Below are 27,589 nucleotides of genomic sequence, written 5' to 3' on the forward strand. Positions count from 1 at the left end.
ACAGCTTTTCATCTGGGTGCCTTCCAGTGGCCCAAACAGGGTATTAAGTATTTGGGTATTTTATTCCCAGCAAATTTGTGTGATTTAATTTTGACCCTTTAATAAAAAGGTTTTCGAGTGATGTGGGCACGTGGGCTTCATTACATTTATCTATGATTGGGAAGGTTAATGTTATTAAAATTAATTGTATTCCAAAATTCAACTACCTGCTACAATCTCTCCCTATAAATGTCCCCCTCTCTTATTTCAAGCAATTTGATAGCATAGCAAAGTCCTTCATTTGGAATGGTAAACATCCCAGATTACACTTCAGTAAGCTGCATAGGCCGATTGACAAAGGTGGGCTAGGCCTACCCAAGATTTTGTTTTATTATTATGCATTCGGTCTCAGACATTTGGCTCATTGTTCGCTTCCACCTGAGAGAGCCCCTCCCTGGTTTTGTATTGAACAGGAAGTTCTTGCCCCTATTTCACCATTGCAAAGCCTTTCTATCATACTAATCGGAGAAGTTAAGTTACACCCCATTATCTTGCATTTGCACTTGGTATGGACAAAGTGTCCAGAGTGTTTAATTCGGACATTTATTTAAATGTTGCCTCGAGCATATGGCTGAACCCAAAATTATGTATTAATAAGTCCCCTTTCTGCTGGTCAGAGTGGATTGTCAGGGAGGTTACTACACTCGGTGATTATAATTTTTTTAATGTTAATAATAATATTTTTTGTTTTGTGTGTATATACTCATATGTGACCACAGGAATGTTTGTTGAGGGTCAGGGTGGGGTTGGGGATTGGGAGAGGGAGGGGTAATAGTGGGGGTTAAATGTTGATTTTGCGTATATATGTTTTGCTTTTCTTTGTTTAATGTATGAATCAATAACAAAAAAAAAAACAATAATAAAAAAAAAAACAATGCATTAAACTTTCGTATTGACATTTCAAAGTGAAACAGAGTATTGAGTGGGTAACAATGTAGGCATGACATGTCTTTTATTTCAAATTTATTCATGAATATTTGCATGATTGCTAAGGACAAACAACATTTAAAGGAATAGTTCACTCTAAATTAAAAATGATGTCATAATTTACTCATTTACCCTCATGTCATTCCAAACCTGACTTCCTTTCTTATGCAAAACACAGACAAAAAACCTATTGTATGCCTTCAAAAGACTTGGAATATGACGCACAATTTGCATGGAGTAATTCTATGATACTTCTGGGTGTTTTTCTAAACTTTAAAGAAGGTCCCCATTAACTGTCATTGTTAATCGAGTTTGGAACAAAAGGGTAAGTATATTATGATAGAATTTTCCAATAGAATGAAAAAAAAAATGAAAAAAATGCCATCTCCAAATGTTTTAATCAAATAGCATGAAAATACGAGATTAGGCATGTGTGCATATGCTCACCGGACAGTTTCGCAGGTCACCCATGGTGCTGGCGTTGCGGAGAAGCTCTCCAAACATGTCAGGCGTGGGCTTCTCTTTACATTCCAGCATTCGCACAGCTTGGTTACTGCAGCAGAGGGAACAAGAGACAGACGTGTCCTCAAGCACCAGTGTTAACACTTCTGACAAGATTTGCACACATTATTTTACATACATTCTGCTGAACATACTGCAATGGACAGAATAATCCCTTCCTTTATTCAGTACACCTTAGTGTTACAAGCACACCATAAAAACAAAATGTTTGAAGAAAAATGGTCATGGATATTACTATTACAACTCTATTACATGCTATTTAAGTGTTATTACATGTAATAACAGCCAGGGTCATAAATTAAAGGGGCTAGGGGCAAAAAAGCCCTGTAATTTTCATGTATTTTTTCAAGGCTCTCTGTAATACTTTGTTCCAACTGGTCAGTCACTGCATACACTATAGTTTTGTAAATTGACTTCTCAACTATATAATTTACCGTTGTCCCAGACCGATTTCCTACACATCTGATTTCTCTCTAAAGTTTTAAAATCTCTCTTTATTAAACTAACTTACAAATTCTGCAGTCAATTCGCTCTTATTCCCAAGGGTTACTAAACACAGTCCAGTCAAAGGAATAAAACATGATTGAAAACCACACAAAGTCTAAAGACCAAATCTTATTTGTCTTCGGAAGATTACTATTCCCTTGAAGACAGGAGAATCTAATGTAGCAGCACTCTTTCTCTCTCCACATGATGTCCATCAGGACAGGAGCCGCAAGCTTGCAAAGAAATCAGTGTACTTTAGTGGCTAATGTTTCCTTAAGCTAAGCATGATTGCATCCATTTGACATGCAGCATATCTGCAGCCATGAACCGTCTGTCAGCATGTTCTCATGAGGAGGAAATGTGCCAAGACAGCCCCTTAAAGGCTAAATACAACCTAGAACTGATTTAGATAAGTCAGAGAGACAGATTTATCCTTTCTCTCTCTGTATCACTTACTTTCAGTGAGATTTAGAAGAAAATGATGATCACATTGAAGATTAAATTGGTAAAACTTTACAAAAAGGTTCAATTTGTTAACACTGGTTAACAATGTTAGTTAACCTGAACTAACAATAAACAATATTTTTACAGCATTTAATCATCTTTGTTAAGGTTAATTTCAACATACAGTAATACATTTTTAAAATCAAAAGTTGTATATGTTAACATTAGTTAATGCACTATAAACTAATATGAACTAACAATGAACAATTGTATTTTTATTAACTAACATTAAAAAAGACTAATAAATGTTGTAAAAAATATATCGTTTACTGTTCGTTCATGATACCTAATGCATTAACTTATGTTTATGAATGGAATCTTACTGTAAAGTGTTACCATTACATTTACTACTCTTCTATAGGTAAAGAAACTCATCTTTTTGTAATTCAACTTTCTTCTATCACAGCTAAAAGGGATAGTTTACCACAAAATGAAAGTTCTGTCATTTTCTCACCCTCATGTTGTTACAATCACTAGTTACAATGGCCTAATTCACTTTTACTGCATCTTTTTTTTCCATGATGGTGAATGGTGACTGAGACTGAACATTCATCCTAACATCTTTTGTGTTTCACAGAAGAAAGTCATATGGGTGTAAACAACACAAGAGTGAATAAATGATGACAGAACTGTAATCTTTAGGAGAACTGTTCTTTTAACATAGAAAGTTAACTTTAAGTAAGCTATTGGTACGATGACTTCCCTGAAAAGTGTAACACTGTTCCTCTGTCAAAACATTGGTCTGTTTATTTAGCAATTACACATCTTTAAGGTATTGAAATGGCTACTTTGACCTTGAACTGCTCTTCAAAGAGTTTTGCATGCAGTGTTGCTAATGTCAGATTAAAGCTCATCACATATTCAACACATAAATAATGCTGTTAAGAGGGTGGCTATCTTTTTTTCTTTTGCGACATTTTCACTGCATTTCCATCTATCTATATTCTCTGATGCTACCAAAAGCATTAATCATAGGAATATTATCATTCTTAGGGTTAAACATGATGATAATATGGACGATTTGCATGATTTATGGGTGATTTATGAATAGCGTGATGTTATAGAACATTTTTCTGATCCATTCTGCTGTCCACATCACTTAATATGTACATGCAAAATGCAATCCATCTCTCACACCTCCATCACTTCAATTGCAAGAGGAGCAATTTGTCAGCATTTTCAATCTCCAATAACATGATACTTGGCATCAATTGCTACTGGTTTAAACGTTCATAGTTGAAATAGCTATTTACCACATTGCTCAGCAATTTTTGCAATAATGGTTCAGTAACTGAGGTGACTTTTATATGTGAGATTGGAATGCAATTTAGAGATTTAGGTCTCTAGATATTTAAAAATTGTGTTTTAAACATCATGTTAGTTACTCATTAACTTCTTGTTCAAAGAACTATTGTACACTCACTGAGCACTTTATAAGGAACACTATGGTCCTAATAAAGTGCCTGACATGGTCTTCTTGTAGCCCATCTGCCTCAGGGTTCAACGTGTTGTGCATTTTGAGATGCTATTCTGCTCACTACAATTGTAAAGAGTGGTTATCTGAGTTACTGTAGCCTTTCTGTCAGCTCGAACCAGTCTGGCCATTCTCCGTTGACCTTTCTCATCAACAAGGCGTTTCCCTACACAAAACTGCTTTTTACTGGATGTTTTTGGCACCATTCTGAGTAAACTCTAGAGACTGTTGTGCATGAAAATACCAGGAGATCAGCAGTTACAGAAATACTCAAACCAGCACATCTGGCACCAACAATCATGCCACGGTCGAAATCACTGAGATCAATTTCTTCCCCATTCTGATGATTGATGTGAACATTAACTGAAGCTCCTGACATGTATCTGCATGATTTTATGCAGTGTACTGTTGCCACACGATTGGCTGATTAGATAATTGCATGAATAAGTAGGTGTACATGTGTTCCTAATAAAGTGCTCAGTAAGTGCATATTTACAAGCAAAAATAAAAAAAATAAAAAGCTGTGCTGAAATTCAGTATTACAGCACTTTTACTAGTGTGACATTGCTTAATTAGTTATCTCCACTATGTATCCTATTTTCAACCGTAGATTGCCAATATCCTTTGTGGTACATTTTATTACAAATATGGCATGTTAAAGGAAGACTTAAAAGTATGCTGTGTATCTTGACTAAATTACCAGTACAATTTAATGTGAATCTTACGTGGTAAAAAATGAACAAAAATATGTATATTATAACAAATTTTTTACATGCATTTCATTTGAAAGAATCCCAAAAGAGCCATGCTTCGGGTAGATGAGTAGTTTATAGAGTAGGATTGTAAAATCAGTCCTTTCAGAATGATAAATGTAAGCCCTGCATTGAAGAGAAAAAACTAATCCCAGTGTCCAGGCCTATGAGTTTTATTGTTTTCTGTTATATGTGTGTGCCTGCTTTAGCAGCTTTGTTTTAGACAGAAAACACAGAGTTAGGATTTTGAGCATATTGTGTAAAGTCTTTGTTTTCTGGTGAGTGTGTGTGTGTGTGTGTGTGTGTGTGTGTGTGTGTGTGCGCGTTTGTTTATGCATGTGGACTCGTCTCCCCACTCAGAGTGTGTTTCATACTAAAGCTGATGTGACAATAAAAGGCTGTTCAGGGATACAGGCATCCAGGAGCAGGGGAACACGTACTATCATTTACTGCCACATGGCCACGTGAGAACGCACACAATTTACTGCACCGTGAGAGTGTGTCCATAAGAGAGGAACACAAACGCAGAGACTGCTTGTGTATGCACGTGTGAATGTTTCAGTGCCAGCAATGTATGTGTGATATGTTGAATAGCAATTCAGAGTAAAAATCTTTTTTACTTGTAGTTGAAATACTAAATACTTAAAGTTGACTAGTTGTCCAGAAAACCAATAATTGGGTCGAGATGTTCATTTCTCCTTTCCCACAATCATTGTAATAAATAGTCCAAAAAACAGTCATGTCCCTCTAACTTATAGTTTCAGTCAGCCTTTAAGTAACGCTTAGTTTTAGGGCAGTTGAGAGAACATCCAGTGAACTCCCATCTCAAATGTCCAAATAACATGTAATGTGGTTTGCTTCTTATGGGATGTTCACATCGAATGCACTTTTGCGTCCATCTGCAGTGATTTTCAATTGTTTTACTATGTGCTACAGTATACGGATATTTTTGACTGTTGTGCTGCGTCTTGCTATTTTTTCAGCATCTTGTGCAGGAGCGCAGCATTTTTTAGACACCGTGTCAAGTTAAATACATATTCAACTGTTAAAAACGAATCTCAAGAAATGCGTTTACATTCAGTTTGAATGGCTTCTAACGTGTTTTGTGAACGCAATGCAATTTTTGTGAACGCAATTCAATTTACTGCCACTTTTGCGCAATTGCAAATATATTTGCTGATTACAGTTTACTATACAAAGACAATGTCACACAGCTACACTTGGACATTGTTTGTGGACAGTGACATTTTTCCACCTGCTTTCGCCATGTTTAAAACAAGCACAAGTGTGATCATATGATGCAGGACTAGTTCTTTTCATTGGCCTGTCACAACAGACATATGATTGCACTTCATTGGATTCTAAAATCTAACTTCTCATGTCGAGAAAAATGCCTCTGTTTTGATAAAGACCCTGACCTACATGCTCAACAGTTTTCTACCAGCACAAGGGCAGCTAAGTGAGCTAATAAAATAATAAACTAAGACATTTACTGAGCATAATTCAGCAATGCATCATAAAACAAGGGAGTAAAATCTTGAATCACGAAGAAAATTTCAGTTGGTGGACAGGCTAATAGCGATTCTTCCTGATGTCCTATAGAGTGGGCATAATGAAGGGGCGGCGGGGACAGTTTATGTCCTATCTATGTCCCGAGTGGTCCACTTTCTTATTGGAGAAATGGTTTTATTATGGCCTAACCTGCAGTGGGGATGTGGAGCTCTCAGAATAATTTATAGCAGGGAAGAAAAGTGTGTGTACATTTTTGTGTATGCAAATATGTGGGACATTTCTTTATGGGAGTATAGTAGAACAAGGATGGAGAGCAAGAAGGGAGAGGGAAAGAGGTAAAATATGGCAGAGAGGAAGAAGGGTGCACATGTGTGATCTATGCACCTGAAGAGTGGGATAAGGGGAACACATTTCCTGTACACAGCTCTACCAGATGGCTCTTATGGGTCTGATATGTGCGATAATAACCTGTGATATAGAGCCTCATTCCAGCCTGGCAGGTCTGCTTTAGTATTCAGCTGGAGCTGGTAGTGCACTCACCCGATATACACTGAGGAAGACTTGCTTACCTTCGGTTTCTAGTCTGATGTGTAAATCGAAACCGTCACTCAACATCAGGGTGACAAAAGAGCCACAATCGTCCGTTTCCGCCACTTAAGTGCCGTACACACGCATGGCCCTAAGTCCCAACAGATCACTCTTAATGGTGCAAGAATCCATCATTTTTGCAGCACAAGCAAACTGAACCAAACCCAGTGAAGTGGGGGCTTACTGGTTGGCAGTGATATGGCACAGTGGTTTAAATCTGAGGAATTAGCCGAAAGGTTGTAGGTTTGAACCCTCATGTGTTTTCACCACTGTGCCCTTACACAGTAATACGCTTAATATCACCCATAATATTTACATTTATGCATTTGGCAGATGCTTTTATTCAAAGCGACTTACAGTGCACTTATTACAGGGACAATCCACCCGGAGCAACCCGGAGTTAAGTTCCTTGCTCAAGGACACAATGGTGATGGCTGTGGGGATTGAACCAACAACCTTCTGATTAGTTATGTGCTTTAGCCCACTATGCCACCACCAGATATTTAGAAAATATCTGCCTGGAGCAATATAAAATCCCATTTTGCTCCAGGCACGGTTCCTGTAATAAGTGTCACTTTGGATAAAAGCGTCTGCTAAATGACAATTCAGTTACTTACTAAGCGCTGTCCCCTAGGAGATATCATATGTATGTGTGTTTATGTGGACCATATTCTGTTGGTATGTAATCATGGTTCTCCACTTACCACAGAGAGGTGGTGGAGATGTAGTGAACCATCTGAATGAAGGGAAGAGGGTCCGACGTGGCTCCACAATTATTACAAACACACTGGAAAAAGGAAAAAGCACACACATAAATAAACTGGACACTGCCTTAAATGTAAAATTAAGACAAACACATGTGAAAATTGTCTCTTTCTTACAAAATTTTTCTAATCAAAATGTTTCAAACAAAACAAGTTTTCTTCAGAAAATTGCTTTAATTGATCATTTATTTTTACCTTTACCATTTTTTTTTTTTTTTTTTTTTTTTACTGTATCCTCAATTTCACTTTCTGTACTTTTTCTATACTACTTTTTGGGAAAAATCCCTTTAACAAAATCCAATTCCTTGATGACATCATCCTCTTGGAAGTGACATAATTTTGGTGGAAAAACAACAGCACAAACATTGTATTAGCAACTAGTTTGATTAAAGGGATAGTTCACACAAAAATAAAAATACTCTCATCATTTACTCACCCTCATGGCATGCCATCCCAAATTGTTTTCAGACTCTTCTGCTGAAAACAAATTAATATTTTTAGAAGAATGTTTCAGCTCTGTTGGTCCATACAGTGCAATTGAATGGTGACCAGATCTTTCAAGCTCCAAAAGTCACATAAAAGCAGCATAAAAGTAATCCATAAGACTCCAGTGGTTAAATATGTCTTCAGAAGCGATATGATAGGTGTGGGTGAGAAAAAGATCAATATTTAGTTCTTTTTTTTTAACTTTAAATCTCTACTTTCACATCCTGAAAGTGAAAGTGGAGATTAATAGTAAAAAATTATTGAAATATTGATCTGTTTCTCACCCAAAGTGATTGCATTGCTTCAGAATACATATATTAAGCCACTGGAGTCTTATGGATTGCTTTTATGATGCCTTTCTGTGATGTTTGGAGCTTCAAAGGTCTGTTCACCATTTACTTGCATTAAAAGGACCTACAGAGCTGAAATATTCTTCTAAAACTCTTTGTTTGTGTTCAGCAGTAGAGCGTCAATTACATCTGGGATGGCATGAAAGTGAGTAAATTATGTGAGAATTTCCACTTTTGAGTGAATTATCCTTTTAATTTAGTGGTGTTTGGTGGTATAAGTTGGTTTATTTCACTCTAAAACATTCCATCTTTTTGTTAAAATCACAGAAATTTGTAAGGTAATATAAACATTTCAAAAGATGGTTAAATATCAAAATTAACTTCAAGCTGACACCCTTACGTAAGCAAACTTTCCATTTCTTACTGAGCAGTGGCTCACTTTGGCTCCTGTTCATTTTTGTGTTGCTGTGTAAATAATTAAGTTATATTTAATAAAGCTTAATTGCCTGAACTCAAGAGCATCTTTCTAAAATTCTGGTATACTCTTTTATAGAAATAATTACTTAAATAAAAAAAACAAGCATATTAATGTTTTAAAAGTTAGAGTTCAAACACACTTCATAACAGGACCCATGTAATTTTTACCACCAACCTGTTCAAAAAGTGTCATGGCAAATTTCTGATGTGGGATGCAGTGCTTGGCCGTGCAGATGTCCTCCTTGGTCTCATCCGAGATGTGAAAGTGGATCCGCATCAGGAGGTTCTCCTAAAGAGAACACACAGACAGGCTGGCTCACTTCCAGGAAATGCATGTGTGGCTAAACTGAGCATGTTTGTGTATTGGTTTACACGTCCTTTGATCTCCCTCTGATAAACAATTCTGGAACAAGATTTTAGAAGCGCATTCCAGTGCAATGTACCCTCTTTTACGTAACGTGATGCCTAATTTAGCAGCGTAAATCTAACAATGTCTTTTGTTGAAATTTTTCCAATTATTAAGTGTAAATTTATAACATTATACCAGCTAAGGAGTTTACCATAACAGTAAAAGAAATTATCCAAATGGACCATTCAGTAAATTAGAAGTATATGTCAATTGGAGGGAGTTGGTCATCTGATTAATTTGAAGGATTCGTAAAATTCATCCTAAACCTTTAGAGCTCTTCTGTATCATCAACACAAGGAACACACAGTTGTAATAAAATGAGTTTTATTTACAAAAAGATAAACAAGAATAACTAACAAAAACTACAAAATGGTACTAATATGCTATAAGATAAAATAAATGAATAGGTAAATAAAGTGCATAGGATGGAAAGATGTGTTTGAATTGGATGTAGCAATGGTAAAGTATGACTATTATCTTATGGAAAGATAAATTGCTGTTTCTCAGTTGATTAATAAGGTGAAAACCTTATTTCCATTTAAACAAATAACTCAAATATTATTTGCAAGACATTTAATATACAGGTTATGCAATCTAAAGAACATTAGAAAATCATAAACTGATAGTATACACTAATGCCAAGGTCTCAGGAAAGAGGTTTAGTAGCGATATTTACATTCTCCTTGATCGATCGATGAGTTCGATGACGGAGCTGGTTTCTATTTCAACAGCCTTGGACACGAAGGAGCTGAGGAATGCTGATCTCCTGGAAGCACCGAGGGGGTTCTTGCAATCTGGAACACGTAGATATACATCTCTTAGGTCGGTGCAGGTTTCTTCATCTGGAACACGCAGATGCACGATACTTGAAGAGAAGGTTTGCTCACCAGAGCTAAACCTTGTTGCTGCAGTTATCTCCCTGGTATAGGGATTCCAAACTTGCCGTTGCAATAGTCTCTTGTAGTGAGACTTGGTACTTGGTAGATCTTATACTGTCTCTCAGATGAAGACTAAGGAGGTTGGATGATCTGTTATCCCCTCTCTCATGGAGAGAGACTTAGCATGTTGGATGGTTTGTATTCTGTTACCTACCACTCAGGCTTCAGAATGATTCAGAATGTTCATTATTATTCTGTTATTGCCTCTCTCTCGTAGAGTGAGACCAGAGCAAAGGGGTGGCTGTTGTAAAGATGCTTTATACCTTCCTGATGAGGAGGAGATTTCAGTTTGGCACCTTCCTATTTCAGGGTCATGATTTCTTGTTGAGACCAGAGGGGCCCACACAGTGTGGCTCACCCTCCCTTCTCTGTGTGGAACATTTGTATATTTTAAAGTACATAATTAGAACAATGTCTTTAAAGTCTCATCTATGCATTGTTCCTTTCCCAAACCTCTTCAAAAATACTCTTGGCATTTTTCTGAAGATATAAAAACCAAACATGATATTGAAAGATCAAATATTACACATTCATTAATTTATACCACCATAGTTCAGATTTAGCACAACTATTGTTCTAATTGAACAACTGCAATTTACATAAACAGTTCTGTGAACAAACATGGAGTGGATGTGTTGCATTTGGTGTCCATATTGGGAATAAAAATTTGTGTAAAGATTTGTATTTGTGGCTTCTTTGTTTCAGCTTTTGCCACATGGTAAGCTAACGCTGCTTCGAGAGGTCTTGAAGAATTTTATGGTCCTTCTCACCTCTGGCCTTAGGATGGGGGGTTTAAGAGGTTGCTAAGAAACCACTTATTCCACGTGTTGGAAGGTCTTTCCTGCCTTGTGACGGGTGTCTGGCAGTTGTCCGAGCAGCTTATCTGATGGCTGTGCTTGGCATTTGTTTGTGTTGATCCTGCCATGATCCAATCAAAATGGAGACACTCTTCTTTGCCTTGACATATAGAGAGGGGCTCTGCCATAAACTGGCTCATAGAATATCATCTGGTCCGATGGTTCACCACAAAAGGAATAGTCCACCCAAAATGAAAATTCTGTCATTATTTACTCACCCTCATGTCTTTTATAATCCCTATGACTTTCTTTCCTCCATGGTTTACAAAAGGAGTTATTTATAGCCAAATGTCCAAGCTGCTTTGATTGTCATTAATAAAAGTGAATTGTGACTACAGGTCAGCCGATATCCAGAGAACAGGTATAGTGCCGATATATCACACAATTGAATCTAATAGTAAAATACATATATATAAATTGGCTACAATTGGCTGAATTAACTGTTATTTAGCATTATATTTACTCAGACAAAAGCATTATATTTACTCCTGCATTTCACAGAAAATAAATCTTTCAAAATTAGATTTTGTGTGTTTTAGATGGTACGTAGATAGCAGTTTCACCTGGTTTCGGTTTATTCTTCTCATTTTAGTAATTGTTTGTACAAAGAAATTGTATTACATTATTAGGAAGAAGGAAATAACAACAGTGCAAATGGTAGTCCAGAGACTACGGACTATGTGTGCATTAGCGATTGCATTTTCTCACAAAATGACAAGAGTCAAACTAATTGTACATAGAGTGAACAGTGAATATGACATTTACTTATAGCGCATGTGAAGCGCTTTTACTCTGAAGTTGCTCTATCGCTCTTGTGCGGATCCAGCGAGAGTAGCAATCCACTGACCGCTTCCAGTTCACTCTGCCCTGTTCGACTATTTGGAGTGTCACGGACAGACCGTAGTGCAACATTTGTGAGTCAGAGGGACAGTTTTTGATAGGTGTCATACTGCATTTAATTTTTCATAATCAGGCTGAGAGAAATAGAGGTTCAAATCCGTTCAATGAGTTGTACCACCTAAATGTTCTAAAAGCCCCTGGTCCGCATTCACTTTTATTATATAAAAAAAAGAGAGATGCTAAAACAAACTACTAAAATTCTACTTTTGTGTTCCACAAAAGAAAGCTGTATTGCTTTGGAGGGTAAATGATGACAGAATTGTCATTTTTGTGTGAACAAACCCTTTAAAAAGTGAGACTTTTTGTGAGTTTGTGTTGAGTATGAGTGAGAGAGAGTTGTGTGGTCCGGCTCTTAAATTCATTATTCTTTGTCAGCACTCACTTTACGTTAATCAAACTATTTTTCATAAGAGTCTTTTTGATTCCCTGGCTGAACAAATTTAAAATCAATCGATCACACTAAGTTCCTGACAAATGAATACAGAGTGAACGAGGGAGAGAGTGAGAGAGAGAGAGAGAGAGAGAGAGAGTAAGCAAGGTGAAAAACACCATACATCAGCTCCACCTCCTTCACCCGTTCTATTCCTTCACGTTAACAGGCACGGACCACGCCTGCAACACACCATAAAACCAGGATCCAAAATTTAGACTTGCCAAGTGCCAAATGCATGTAAAATTTGGCATTGCCGAGTAAATAGAGATACTGGCCATTTGGTTGGTAACTTTATTAGGAATTGCAACAAAATGCATGGCTTATCTTGCAAGAACAATAGTCTGACCCTTGTTTTGTTTTTTAACTGATGCAATCTGACAAGTGAGCAAATGAAAAATTGAAATAAAGTACTCTACTTAAGTGACTAATACAATAATGATGGATGAAGTGTGTGTGTTTATATACTTAAATTTACTTTCAGTTTGTTTCTCATCAAAAACCTATTGTATGCCGTCAGAACACTTAAAATTTGACACATAAGTCCCATGGACTACTTTAACCCTTTAAGCTATGAGAAGATTTCCTGTTTCAGTGGCGTACCCAAATTTAAAGGCTTATAAAAAAAACCAGGAGGATCAAGTATTTTGTATCATTTTAAAGAAAACATTTAAATTTGTTTTTACTGATATAGATAATTATACATTCTGAGATTCTCAGCTTAAGAAACTTGAACAACTTGAGTCAAAATTTAACTTTTTTTTTTCTTATTTTTCTGATTTGAAATTATATATCTCAGGGAGTAAATAAGGTAGCTCTGACAAAAACTGCTTTTGTTCCCAATCATGTCACCTATAACTGAGTAAAATTTTGTGTTGATAAGACAAAGCAATCAAAAGTTATAGCATTACAAATATAATTTATCCTAGTGTCCAAAAGCATCTCTAAGTGTCCTAAAGCCTCTCCAAACAAATAAAACATAATAATTGTACATAAGAACAAATTACACAACAATGACTAAAAGTATGCTCTCTTTTCAAAGCATGAAGGCATGAGTAACAAGATCTCTATGTTCAATTCTGTGTCATCTGAGCCATCATTGAGTCTGTGTTATGTACTTGGCGCCATCTCCTGGTGGCCATATGTAATTAGAGTAAATGATCCTCTCAGCCCATATTTGGATGACTTCCACCTCTGGTTGCAGCGATCTGAATCCTAATACGATTGGGTTAGTGTTCCATGATACTGGACAACGTACTACATCATTTCCGATGTAGTCATCTGATCCAGGAAAGCTAACGTGTTTTTAGCCAGATTGCACATTGTGCTTCGTGTGGATTATCTAATGATCTATGCATCTGATTACATTGGGTGTGGGCTTGTTTAAAAGATAATCACCTCCTCTTAAGTAATGATGTGTGATTTTATGTTCTGTTTACTTTCGTGAAGTTATAAGAAAAACAGCATATAAGCAACACCTGTTTACACGTAACAGACATACTTAGCTATTACCCGCTATATTTTTGTCTGTGAGTAAAACAAACCATTGGTTGTATTCTACTCTTTGAGAGCTTTCCAACAACATAAGACACATGGCTATTTGATCAGCTTGATGTTTTTACCGATTACAATAAAATGTGTGCAAAATTATGAATAAATTATAAAAACGGAACACTGATTTGTCTGCAAATTTCAAAGCATTTGTTCAGTTTTGGTCATATTGCCTACATGCAATGTAAAGTACAGCTTCTAAGCTTTAAAACGATATCTATTTTTTGTTGGTCAAGACTGTAGTTATTAATATTTCGATAATTATTTTGTTCTTGGGTGGGCCCATCAAAGCTTTAAGGGTTAATGATAATTTTGGGTGCTTTTAAAAACTTTAAAGTGGATTCCTATCAACTGCCATTTTATTGAAAAATTAGGAATAAATACAGGTTTGGAACAACATGAGGGTCAGTAAATGATGACAAGATTTTAATTTTTGGGTGAACTGTCCCTTAAAGCCACCAAAATCAATGCATTTATGTATTTATGAGAAGTAGCGTTTCACATAGAGAATGGATTAAACACAGTATGGTAACAACGATATTCTTTGTTGGCCACAAATATGCATTGACCCAAATAATTCCAGGACAAAAAAAAAACATTTCTAAATAAAAAATTATGCAAAATACAACTTCATGGCTAGTAATAAATATGCGTGCCCAGCACATTATTTTTAATTCACCTGCCCTTGAAAAGTATGGCAAAAAGTTAAATATGTTCCCTCCCTCCATATAACTACTCAAGAGTACACTGGGCTCAGTTATGCAGAATTCCACACATTCCTCTCGGTCTCTCACATATTGCATTCAAAATATCCCATTTCACGCTCGCTGTAAGTCATTGAGTATCACACAACAAATCATTAGTGTATGGAGCTTCTCATTTCCTGTTTGGATAATTACGCAGCTATTTATGCAGCGGTGCAGATGTGAAGCGGAGAGAGGCAGAATTTAAGAGTTGGCATTTCGCTAATGTGCCGTCTGTCGTCTGGTGCATGTGAGGAGAGGGGTTGGTGTCTAGAAGCAGAGAGGTATGGCACGACAAGTGGTTTGGCTCCGTGCCCGCCGCTACCTCATAAATGCAGCAGTCAAATGGAGAAATCGTGGCAGCTTCATTCAACAGATCCTTTGCTAAAAATAATGAGCCCGAGACTAAAACGGTCTTTTGTCGCTGAACTGCAGACGAGGTGATAATTGAACTAAATAACACTTTGATGATGCTGTCTTTTGTGACCTTATGTATAAGCACAGCTGCATTCACAAATCTATGGTAGAAAAGCCCTGACATAGACAGTACCGTCTGTATATAAATGGGTATTTAAGATGGAGCCAATTACAGGGTCTCTCAGTGAGCTATCTTGATTGGACAACTCAGCTGCTCGCCCGTGAATGATTGTTCAATTGCTTATTTGCGTAAAAGTAATTATCTGTATTGATGTTCAGGCAGTGTGTCCTTAAAGGATATAAATGTGAGATAAATGCAGTCTATGGTGCTTAATCAGGTCCAGCCGAATAATCAGGTCTGGGGATTAGAAAAGTGGGTTTGGGAGTAAGGGAAGACCTTATAGAAAACTTCCACATCCCTAATGATCCGATCCAAGCTCATATAGCAACAGCATGGCCAGTCGATTTACCTGCCAACTCATATGGCCATATGTCTATACAGCCTTTACAGCCATAAATCTACACACCCACTAAAACACAACAGCTCTATTCCATAACCTAGTGAGCTGCTATTCTGTCTACATAGGCAACTGCCATACAAGGGGGTGTACACACAGATTGTGTTCTTGCATTTCATTGGCGTTATTTTTTAATTGCCTGTCTACATACAGTGCACATATGCCAGATGAGTGTTGCATTTTCAAGACACTGTGTCAACTTCATGCATTTTGTTCCATTCCATTGCACATGTCTCGCTGTTTTTGAATGCAAGAACATATCCTGTGTGAATGCCCTTTCAAAGCAGCTGAGATGCTACCTTATAAGTGACTCTTGACTTAAAACTGCCTTCATTTGCAGAAACTGCATTAACTAGGGCTGAACGATTCATCAAAATAAAATTGAAATCGCAATATGAGATATGTGCAATTATCACACTGCAAGGGCTACAATTTTATTAAGTAAATAAACAGTCTGCAAGTGCTGATCGTAGTGCTTATTTTCATCCTTTCTAGTTTTTTTTTCTTTCATGTTTATCATATCGCAGTTCACTGCAATCGTAATATTATTTTTTTAAATCGCAATTAAATCTTTCAAACCTACCATCAATGGTCACTCATATTCCTTGCATGAAGCACATGAGAGGCTCAAATATACCAATCAAAGATGATTCAAGCCTCTTGTTAGCATATAGCTATGCTAATCACTTGATACTCTAATAAGCACAAAAAACAGTACACAAATATTGTGAAATGGAGTGAAACCATTTTTAATTAGATGTAACTACTTTATCAATACTTGTCAGAACTGCTTAAGTTCCCGAAATAACAGCCCCCATCCAGCCCGACACAACAGCATTAACTCAACGGATGGCAAGAGTTTGGAGCAGAACTATCTCTTTGTTTGATTATTGGCAGATGGGGGCACATAGATTAAATGTTACATAGCAGGCAACCATGATTCCAGGTTCTTTTGAGCAGCAGATTTCAATGGTGGATACGAGCAGAGTTGCAGTTTTAATAATCTTTTGAACATTATGTAATGTAAACATTTTAAAACATATTATGTTAAATGTTAAAAAATAAAAGTATTATAAATGTATATCTAGGATTTACATTGAAGAAATATATGTAGGTTCTTTTTGAACTATCGGCAAAACAAGTTTTAACTTGGTTCAATATGCCTGTATTATGTTGGACATGTAACAGGTTGATAAATACTCAACCTCACTCATTCAAATACACTTCAAAAGCCTGAGAAATGTGGCATATAAAAATGAAAACTTCAGAGAGACATGCAATATGCGTTTGCTTAAATTAATGGTCCACATACAGTAAATAATAATATTTGACTTTTATATCATTATATTCATTATTCAAACCTAATAACAGACAGGTTCAATTGATCACTTTATATACTGCAGTCTAGGGATGTTTCGATACCATTTTTATGAGAACTAGTACGAGTACCGATAATTTCTTTCTGATACTCGCTGAGTCGATACCTGTTTTTCTTTTTTCTTTTTTGTTTTCAAAACTCCATATCAACAGATTATTTCAGTTTATCATCAAAATGGTGTTTAAATAAATGAATTAATTAAAATATAACAAATATAACAACTTTCAACATAACATTGTATTATTTTTTTATCAAATTAAGTGCTTATATACAGAACCTCACAGCACATTCCAAAATAGAGCATTGGAGTTATATTTTGTGAAATGAAGTGCTGCATTACAGAGTATCACAGATGTGAGATACTGCTTACAATTACCATTGACTTATTAGTATTAGTAGTAATACAGTGAATATTACATAACTTTACAATAGTGATGTATTTCTGTCATACTTTTATTATTATTCATTTAAATTGAGCTTTTATTTTGACGGACCTTTTATTTTGAAGTGTTTCTGTGTGATGACGAGAGCTTTTCAGTCTGAAAAAGCTGGGCGCTACGTGACTCAAAGTGATTATTAAATGCTGCTATTTAATTAAATAAGTATGTACTCTGTATGTGCCTCATGCTACAAAGTGTATTTGCGTTCTGTTCGCTGTCATCTGCAACAAACGGAGCACTGGATGCTGATGACGCTGTTTTCCCAGTATGAGCCAAGGAGGAGCTTTAATGTATGTGCAGTGCAACCGGCGTCAGCACAACACTGTCTCCACTCATTCACTAGCGCTATGCTCACATTTGATGTGTGCTGCACATGCAAAGTAAACTACAGTGCATCCGGAAAGTATTCACAGCGCTTCACTTTTTCCACATTTTGTTATGTTACAGCCTTATTCCAAAATGGATTAAATTCATTATTTTCCTAAAAATTCTACAAACAATACCCCATAATGACAACGTGAAAGAAGTTTTTTGAAATCTTTGCAAATGTATTAAAAATAAAAAACGAAAAAAAAAAAAATCGCATGTACATAAGTATTCACAGCCTTTGCTCAATACTTTGTTGAAGCACCTTTGGCACCAATTACAGCCTCAAGTCTTTTTGAGTATGATGCTACAAGCTTGGCACACCTATTTTTGGGCAGTTTCTCCCATTCTTCTTTGCAGGACCTCTCAAGCTCCATCAGGTTGGATGGGGAGCATCGGTGCACAGCCATTTTCAGATCTCTCCAGAGAGGTTCAATCGGGTTCAAGTCTGGGCTCTGGCTGGGCTACTCAAGGACATTCACAGAGTTGTCCCGTAGCCACTCCTTTGTTATCTTGGCTGTGTGCTTAGGGTCGTTGTCCTGTTGGAAGATGAACCTTCACCCCAGTCTGAGGTCCAGAGCGCTCTGGAGCAGGTTTTCATCAAGGATGTCTCTGTACATTGCTGCATTCATCTTTCCCTCAATCCTGACTAGTCTCCCAGTTCCTGCCGCTGAAAAACATCCCCACAGCATGATGCTGCCACCACCATGCTTCACTGTAGGGATGGTATTGGCCAGGTGATGAGCGGTGCCTGGTTTCCTCCAGACATGATGCTTGCCATTCAGGCCGAAGTGTTCAATCTTTGTTTCATCAGGCCAGAGAATTTTATTTCTCATGGTCTGAGAGTCCTTCAGGTGCCTTTTGGCAAACTCCAGGTGGGCTGTCATGTGCCTTTTACTGAGGAGTGGCTTCTGTCTGGCCACTCTACCATACAGGCCTGATTGGTGGAGTGCTGCAGAGATGGTTGTTCTTCTGGAAGGTTCTCCTCTCTCCACAGAGAAATGCTGGAGCTCTGTCAGAGTGACCATCGGGTTCTTGGTCACCTCCCTGACTAAGGCCCTTCTCCCCCGATCGCTCAGTTTGGCCGGGCGGCCAGCTCTAGGAAGAGTCCTGGTGGTTCCAAACTTCTTCCATTTACAGATGATGGAGGCCACTGTGCTCATTGGGACCTTCAATGCTGCAGAAATGTTTCTCTAACCTTCCCCAGATCTGTGCCTCAATACAATCCTGTCTCGGAGTTTTACAGACAATTCCTTGGACTTCATGGCTTGGTTTGTGCTCTGACATGCACTGTTAACTGTGGGACCTTATATAGACAGGTGTGTGCCTTTCCAAATCATGTCCAATTGACTGAATTTACCACAGGTGGACTCCAATCAAGTTGTAGAAACATCTCAAGGATGATCAGTGGAAACAGGAGGCACCTGAGCTCAATTTTGAGTGTCATGGCAAAAACTGTGAATACTTGTGTACATGTGATTTTTTGTTTTTGTTTTTGTTTTTTTGTTTTTTTGTTTTTTATAAATTTGCAAAGATTTCAAACAAACTTCTTTCACGTTATCATTATGGGGTATTGTTTGTAGAATTTTGAGGAAAATAATGAATTGAATCCATTTTGGAATAAGGCTGTAACATAACAAAATGTGGAAAAAGTGAAGCGCTGTGAATACTTTTCGGATGCACTGTATATACCGTATTTATCTCATTAAATTGCAGCTTTTGCAGTTAAATAATCTCACAAGAACATAAAGTGTTTAGAATTTGTGCGCTGATTGTTTACGTAATGACATTCGTTCATCAGATGGTATCGGTTTTTGGTATCGGAGCATTTTTACGAGCAAGAGTATGAGTACGAGTGTGGTATCGGACTCGGTTCCTATACCAGTATCAGTATCGAGACATCCCTACTGCAGTCAAAATAAATGCAAAAGACGTGATTTTAGAAGTATTACAATACATAACCTGTGCATTGTGGTGGTGGAGATGGAGTCCCTTTTGATGGTGGTTTAAGAACATTAGATCATATTTGGCCTCATAACGTCACAGCAATTTCACTATGGAATTTGAGCAATTCCTTCATGAAAAGTTCAAATCAACCAAATCAAATCAAATCAAATCAAATCACTTTATTGTCACACAGCCATATACACAAGTGCAATGGTGTGTGAAATTCTTGGGTGCAGTTCCGATCAACATAGCAGTCGTGACAGTGATGAGACATACGCCAATCTACAATAAACATCAAATTAACACAACACAATTTAAACATCTGTTATACATAATTAAACTCGACTTAAAACATCAAATTAACACAGCACAATTTAAACATCTGTTATACATAATTAAACTCGACTTAAAACATCAAATTAACACAGCACAATTTAAACATCTGTTATACATAATTACACAACTTAAAACATCAAATTAACACAACACAATTTAAACATCTGTTATACACAATTACACTCAACAATATACAATAATAACATACATTGCACAGTATACAATATGCTGTTTTTGTTTTTTGTTTTTTTTTTTTTTTTTTTACTATATAGATACTATATAGATACACATTATTCAATAAAAATTAAAATATATATGAAAAAAGTATATATATAGAATGTACAGTATTGTACTGTATTGACATTCAGGCTGTCGGTTGATAGTCAGTTGTTAAGAGAGACATAATATAATGACAGTAATATAATTTATGACAGTCCGGTGTGAGATAAAAGAGTAATAAAGTGCAGGGATGATGTATTTTGATCGTGGGAGATCAAGAGTTCAGAAGTCTGATTGCTTGGGGGAAGAAGCTATCATGGAGTCGGCTGGTGCGTGTCCTGATGCTGCGATACCGCCTACCTGATGGTAGCAGTGAGAACAGCCCATGGCTCGGGTGGCTGGAGTCTCTGATGATCCTCCGAGCTTTTTTCACACACCGCCTTGTATATATTTCCTGGAGGGAGGGAAGCTCACCTCCGATGATGTGTTTGGCAGTTCGCACCACCCTTTGCAGTGCTTTGCGGTTGTGGGCAGTGCTATTGCCGTACCAGGCGGAGATGCAGCCAGTCAGGATGCTCTCCACAGTGCAGGTGTAGAACCGTGTGAGGATGTGGCGGTTCATTCCAAACTTCCTCAGCCGTCTCAGGAAGAAAAGGCGCTGATGAGCCTTCTTCACAACGACTTCAGTGTGGACGGACCATGTGAGTTCCTCAGTGATGTGGACACCCAGGAACTTGAAGCTGCTGACTCTCTCCACTGGTGCCCCATTGATGGTGATGGGACTGTGTTCTCTGTCTTTTCTTCTGAAGTCCACCACAAGCTCCTTTGTCTTACTGACGTTGAGGGAGAGGTTGTGCTCCTGACACCAGTGTGTCAGAGTGTGCACCTCCTCTCTGTAGGCTGTTTCATCATTGTCAGTGATCAGACCTACCACCGTCGTGTCATCAGCAAACTTAATGATGGCATTGGAGTTATGTGTTGCCACACAGTCATGTGTGTACAGGGAATACAGTAGTGGGCTGAGAACACAGCCCTGCGGGGCTCCAGTGTTGAGGGTCAGTGATGAGGAGATGTTGCTGCCTATTCTAACCACCTGGCGTCTGCTTGACAGGAAGTCCAGGATCCAGCTGCACAGCGAGCTGTTTAAGCCCAGAGCCCGGAGTTTCTCATCTAGCTTGGAGGGCACTATGGTGTTGAATGCTGAGCTGTAGTCTACAAACAGCATTCTCACATAAGTGTTCTTTTTTTCCAGGTGGGAGAGAGCAGTGTGTATTGTAGATGCAATGGCATCATCAGTGGAGCGGTTGTTACGGTAAGCAAACTGCAGCGGGTCAAGATTGAGTGGTAATACAGAGCAGATGTAATCTCTGATTAGTCTCTCAAAACATTTGCTGATGATGGGGGTCAGAGCAACAGGACGCCAGTCATTTAAACAAGTTATTTTCGATTGTTTTGGAACAGGCACAATGGTGGATGTTTTAAAGCATGTGGGGACTACAGACAAAGAGAGGGAGAGGTTGAAAATGTCCGTAAAAACACCAGCCAGCTGGTTCGCGCACGCTCTGATGACGCGGCCCGGAATGCCGTCTGGACCCGCGGCTTTGCGGATATTCACCCGTCGGAATGATCGGGTTACATCCTCTACAGAGACGGAGAGTGAACTAACCTCTGTAGCTTCGGCCGTGAGAGCTCTCTCCGCGAGGGCGGTGTTATTTCCCTCGAAACGAGCATAAAAAGTATTTAGCTCATCTGGGAGAGAGGCAGCGGTGTTCATGGCGGAGTTTTTATTCCCTTTAAAGTCCGTGATGATGTTAATTCCCTGCCACATGCTTCTAGAGTTGGTGGTGTTAAACTGTCCCTCAATCTTACTCCTGTACTGGCGTTTTGCTGTTTTGATAGTTTTTCGGAGGGCATAACTGGCTTGTTTATGCTCCTCCGCGTTCCCGGAATTAAAAGCGGAGGTCCGCACATTAAGTGCTGCGCGAACATCGCTGTTGATCCACGGCTTCTGATTCGGATAGATTCGCACAGTTCTGGTCGGAATCACTTCCTCTACACACGTTCTGATGAAGCACATTACGCTATCAGCGTAAAGCTCGATGTCGTCATCAGAGGCGGACCGGAACATCTCCCAGTCCGTGCGATCAAAACAGTCTTGTAGCGTAGAGTCTGATTGGTCCGACCAGCACTGGATCGTTCTGAGGGTGGGTGCTTCCTGTTTCAGTTTCTGCCTGTAAGCGGGCAGAAGCAGAATGGAAGAGTGGTCCGATTTTCCAAATGGTGGGCGGGGGAGGGATTTGTAGCCATCCCGGAACGGAGAGTAGCAATGGTCCAAAACCCGGTCCCCTCGTGTGTTGAAACTAATGTGCTGGTGATATTTTGGTGCGACTGATTTTAAACTGGCTTTATTAAAGTCCCCGGTCACAATGAACGCGGCCTCAGGGTGCGCGGTTTCCTGCTCACTTATACTCCCATACAGTTCCTTGAGTGCCCGGTCTGTGTCGGCTTGTGGGGGGATGTACACAGCAGTGATAATGACCGCTGTGAATTCCCTCGGTAGCCAGAATGGTCGACACAGAAGCATAAGAAATTCCAGATCAGGAGAACAGAAAGACTTGATAGAATGTATGTTCCTCTGATCGCACCAGGATTTGTTGATCATAAAACATACACCACCTCCTCTAGTTTTACCTGAGAGGTCTTTCGCTCTGTCCGCTCGGAGCATGGAAAACCCCGCGGGTTCAATGGCTGAGTCTGGAATCTCCGCAGACATCCAAGTTTCCGTAAGGCAGATAACGCAGCAGTCCCTCGTCTCTCGTTGGAAAGAGATCCGCGCTTTCAGCTCGCAGAGCTTGTTATCCAGAGACTGAACATTTGCCAGTAGAATAGTGGGTAGCGGGGGTCGATTTGCGCGGCGTCTTACTCTGATGAGAACGCCGGCTCTGTTTCCCCTTTTCCTCCTGCGTTTCCGCGGCCGTGCTGCCCAGACAAAGGGCTCCGCTTGCGTGTTTGTAAACAGCGGGTCGGCATTGAGGAATGTGAAGTCCGGTTTACGGTGTGAGATCGCTGAGCCAATGTCCAAAAGTGTTTGTCTGTCGTAGACAATAAGGCAGGCAACATCCAAGACAAGAAACATAAGAATTGTAAACAAAACAAACAAACCATTGCTAAGTTGTGTCGGAGCTCGCAACGCAGCAGCCATACTCGGCGCCATCTTGAGTCCAACAAACCAACAGCAGCTGCGGAGGATATTGGTCTTATAAGAGCAACACCGATAACAATGACGATGATCCATAAAATATCATAATTCACATAAAACCTTGAGTTAATCCTGATCCAAAGATACTGATGGAAATTTGAAGAATGGGGTTTTTAGGGGCCTGGGTAGCTCAGCGATTACTGACGCTGACTACCAACCCTGGAGCCGCGAGTTCGAATCCAGGGTGTGCCGAGTGACTCCAGCCAGGTCTCCTAAGCAACCAAATTGTCCCAGTTGCTAGGGAGGGTAGAGTCACATGGAGTAACCTCCTCGTGGTCGCTATAATGTGTGGTTCTCGCTCTCGGTGGGGCACGTAGTGAGTTGTGCATGGATGCCACGGAGAATAGTGTGGGCCTCCACACGCGCTATGTCTCTGCGGTCACACCCTCAACAAGCCACGTGATAAGATGCGCGGATTGACGGTCTCAGATGCGGAGGCAACTGAGATTCGTCCTCCTGTCACTACGCCACCACGAGGACTTAGAGCACATTGGGCTTTCCAAATTGAAAAAAAAAAAAAAAAAGAAAAAGAATGGGGTGTTTCAACCCCGCAAACAACACTTTTTGGGCATTTTCACCTAAATCTAAGGCAAAAATTTGGGGACCAATGAACTTAGTTCTTTTCAGCGGTGCCAAAAGAACCTGGAAGTGCAGGAGCCGAGCATTTGTTTGTAAACAGTAACTTCACATATTCGTAAGGCTGTTTGATGTTTATTTTTGCAATTCCGTTCAATGGTGCAAGTGGCATGAAGTTACACACTTCAGCTTTAATAAATGACAAATAAATAATTCCCTCCATTCGCAATTTAAATAGAAATTTTCACTGAGCTTTGTTGCAATGCATTCATGGACTGGTTGGATCTGTGAAGGATAAACAATAAACAAGGCAAAATGAGGTCTCTTATAAGGCAGCTAGTGATTTCGCTGCTGAGAACAGCCTTCATGTTGGCAATTCACTAAGTTTTCAAACAGAGCTGAAGAAAGGTAACAAAACAAAAGAGAAGTGGCTCAAGATCATGCTACATGGCAGACAAAAGCAATCCATAATTTTATTTTCCAACAAAGAAAAGGTATAAAACCATCCATCACTTTCCAGTTAAATATAGATCAATACCTCTATAATCTACTCACAGCATCTGTTTGATGTTAAGTCTCATTAAATTCTGAGAGAATGCTATTAGCAAGCCATTTAGAATCAAATATACTTATCAAAAACACGTCAACATGTCTTGACAGAGACATTACTGAAACACAACTTTTTCTGTGTTGGCTACAGAGTAATATATAAACATTACAAGAAGTTGTCAAACCTCAGCTGTCTCGCTACTCTCTTCACAGCAATTTTCTATGTGTAGCTTAGACGTTTCTATTTCTACCACTCTTCAAACTACACAAGGATATGCACAAGCTGCAGAACCAGACATAACATTTCAACTTCAAGGTTGACAAAATCCAGCAGAGGAGAGGATAAAGAGAGGTTAGGCGAGGAGAAAGAGGCGAAAGAAGGATTCAGGAAAGGTTAGAGGAGGAAATGCATGAAGAGCATAGAAACAAAGAACAAAGGAGAAAGATAGAGAGAAAGGCAGAGAGGAAATCAGATACGTAGAGCTTATCATAGTGTCAGCAAAAACAGAAAAGTAACTTATGAGGGGAAAACATGAAAATGGTGAGATGGGGATAAATAAAAAAAAAGTCTTACGAAACACTCGGCTGCATCGTCCATGATGCCTAGCTGGAAGCGCTGCTCGTCTTGGAAGGTTTTGGCCAGAGCGCTGCGCAGAGCATCTGATGGGAGCACCTTCTCACTGCTGAACTGGAACTGGGCAAAGATGCTCTGAAAACACAAACAGCAGCCCAAAGTAAGCATGCAAATCTGACGTAACAGTCACGGTAGAGCACATAACATCTTTTGTCAGTCTGCATGCTCACGGTCTAGAAAATGCACACAACGAGGAGAAGAGAGCTCTCTTATGCAGTGACACACTACTAAATAACCAGTCACAGATTTGCTGAATAATCACAAGTTCTATGTTATTTCAAATCACGCAACAAACACATTGGCTGAATCTGAGTGTATCTAATAATCTTTAAACTGTTGTGTTGGTATGCAGTTCAATGGGATTTGAACATATCCAATGATGCCAAAAAATACTGTCTAGGTAGGGAGCTCACTAGGTTTTGATAATGAACGTTAAAACGTGTCTGTAATGCCCCAAAATGCTGTCTATAGGCAGCTCACTAGGTTTTGAAACATAGCATACACTCGTACGTGCCTATGATGCCCAAAAATGATTATAGTAGACAAAAATTAATAAGTAGACAGGCTCACTAGGTTTTCAAACAGAGAATGCTCGAATGTGTCTATTATGGCCAAAAATTCTGTCTAACGTGCTTATGATGCCGAAAAATTATTTATAGGTAGCCAGTTCACAACTGCAGGTTTTAAAATACAATGAACAGTTATACTGTATGTATCTATAGGTGTCTTTACACAGTCGAATTAAGGCTGCTCTGTGCCTGCTCAAAATTCTGTGTAAAGACGAAATGCTGCAAAAAAGCCAGAATAAATTATGCCTGCTTTGACCCACCCTCTGCTTTCTTGTCATCATGATCAATCATATATTTCATAATTTAGTTCAAAATTTCGAAGTATAATTTCATATTACTATATTTTAATAATTTTATATTTAAAAATCTTGTAACATTATTTATGCAATTTCAGTGGCTGTGTAAATGCATTTATGCCACCTCTGACCAGCAATTATCAGTCTGTTTAAATACACCTAAATCAAATTGCACTTCAGATGCAGCTTCTGTGCCACCTTTGCAGTGTTAAGATGGCTTATGATGCCCAAAAATGCTGTCTAGGTAGGCAGCTCACTGGGTTTTTGAAACACAGTGAACGTTCAAAACGTGCCTGTGATGCCCAAAAATGCAGTCTAGGTAGACAGCTCATTGGTTTTGCAACACAGTCGTTCAAACAGAGATTTATGCCAACTTCTTTATAATACACTGTCAAATTTTGTGAAATGGAGTCTCGCTGTACCCGTTATATAGGACAAGATTTTCTGTGTAGCACTTACTGAAAAATCTCTTCCTGAGATACTGAGCACATTAACAGAGAACATTCAAACAAACGCTAAGATCTAAAAACCTGCAGTGGAATCCATTCTCCTGTCCATCAGCATTGGCACTGTTATTGAACCCAATGAACAATGAATGCAACACAATGTGCTCTCACCAGAGGACATCCTGATAAACACAACAAATGGACTCGAGCAAAACAAGTGTTGTTGGCTATACTAAAGACAAATATTCACTGCAGCCGCAGACACACACACACACACACACACACACTGCAGTTTTAAAACCTCATATATGCAATAGGCACATCACCCAAGGCAGCCCCTGTATGGAGGTGGGATGGGGGGGTTTTCCCCTGAGCAGGACAGGCCGGTGGCGCTAGCACAGGTAATGCAGTGTGCTGACTGCACTGCGCCAAGGAGAGAGAGGATGGAGTGAGTGCAAAAAAGAAAGAGTGGGAGGGACAGAGGTAGAGGGTTATGTACCCCACTGAGGAAACTCAATGAGTGAAAAATTCAGCCACTGCATCATTTCAACTGCTCTAATCACACACCGCTCAGCCCAGTTAAGAGCCTGGAGTCATTTTCACCTATAGACATATTTAAATGTCCTCTTCCTCCCTATCTCTCTCTTGGCTGAAAAAATACCCAGGATAGATAAGGTCCAAATGGAAGTCTGGTGTGTGTACGCAGCAAATATATCACTCCGGCAATCAGAGCCCAACCTAACTGCAGTTTTGTTCTGCTCTCTTCAGTGTGATTGAGAGAGCGGTACACACTCACATATGCTCAGGGATATCAACTGTAAGGAATTAAAGGTTTGTTGCTTGTAGTCCAGGTCTTTTAGCTTTACATACACTGTGTATGCTAGTTTACTTTTAAATGTTGACAAAATTTACTTTCAGAAGATATACGCATTTAGTCTGTCTCTTCCGGGAGAAGATATCCAGAGAAACTGATGATGCAGCAATGCGGTT

The 27,589-nt window shown here is 38.9% G+C and overlaps 1 protein-coding gene and 1 long non-coding RNA gene across 3 annotated transcripts in view; one reads left to right on the forward strand and one right to left on the reverse strand.

The window, feature by feature from the left end:
- The window catches only part of LOC127423599 (uncharacterized), a 419,204-nt gene that overhangs the window by 250,571 nt on the left and 141,044 nt on the right, over positions 1–27,589 (forward strand). The gene's annotated exons all lie outside the window — the stretch shown is intronic.
- The window catches only part of usp54b (ubiquitin specific peptidase 54b), a 146,119-nt gene that overhangs the window by 35,215 nt on the left and 83,315 nt on the right, over positions 1–27,589 (reverse strand). For both annotated transcript variants that reach the window (XM_051668025.1, XM_051668026.1), the window contains exons 4-7: positions 25,229–25,363; positions 8,997–9,110; positions 7,509–7,591; positions 1,414–1,519 (exon numbers count right to left, since the gene is read on the reverse strand). In XM_051668025.1, coding sequence (XP_051523985.1) covers positions 1,414–1,519; positions 7,509–7,591; positions 8,997–9,110; positions 25,229–25,363 — 438 coding nt within the window. The remainder of the gene's footprint in view (positions 1–1,413; positions 1,520–7,508; positions 7,592–8,996; positions 9,111–25,228; positions 25,364–27,589) is intronic.

The sequence above is a fragment of the Myxocyprinus asiaticus genome, chromosome 32, assembly GCF_019703515.2.
Source record: "Myxocyprinus asiaticus isolate MX2 ecotype Aquarium Trade chromosome 32, UBuf_Myxa_2, whole genome shotgun sequence".
NCBI lineage: Eukaryota > Metazoa > Chordata > Actinopteri > Cypriniformes > Catostomidae > Myxocyprinus > Myxocyprinus asiaticus.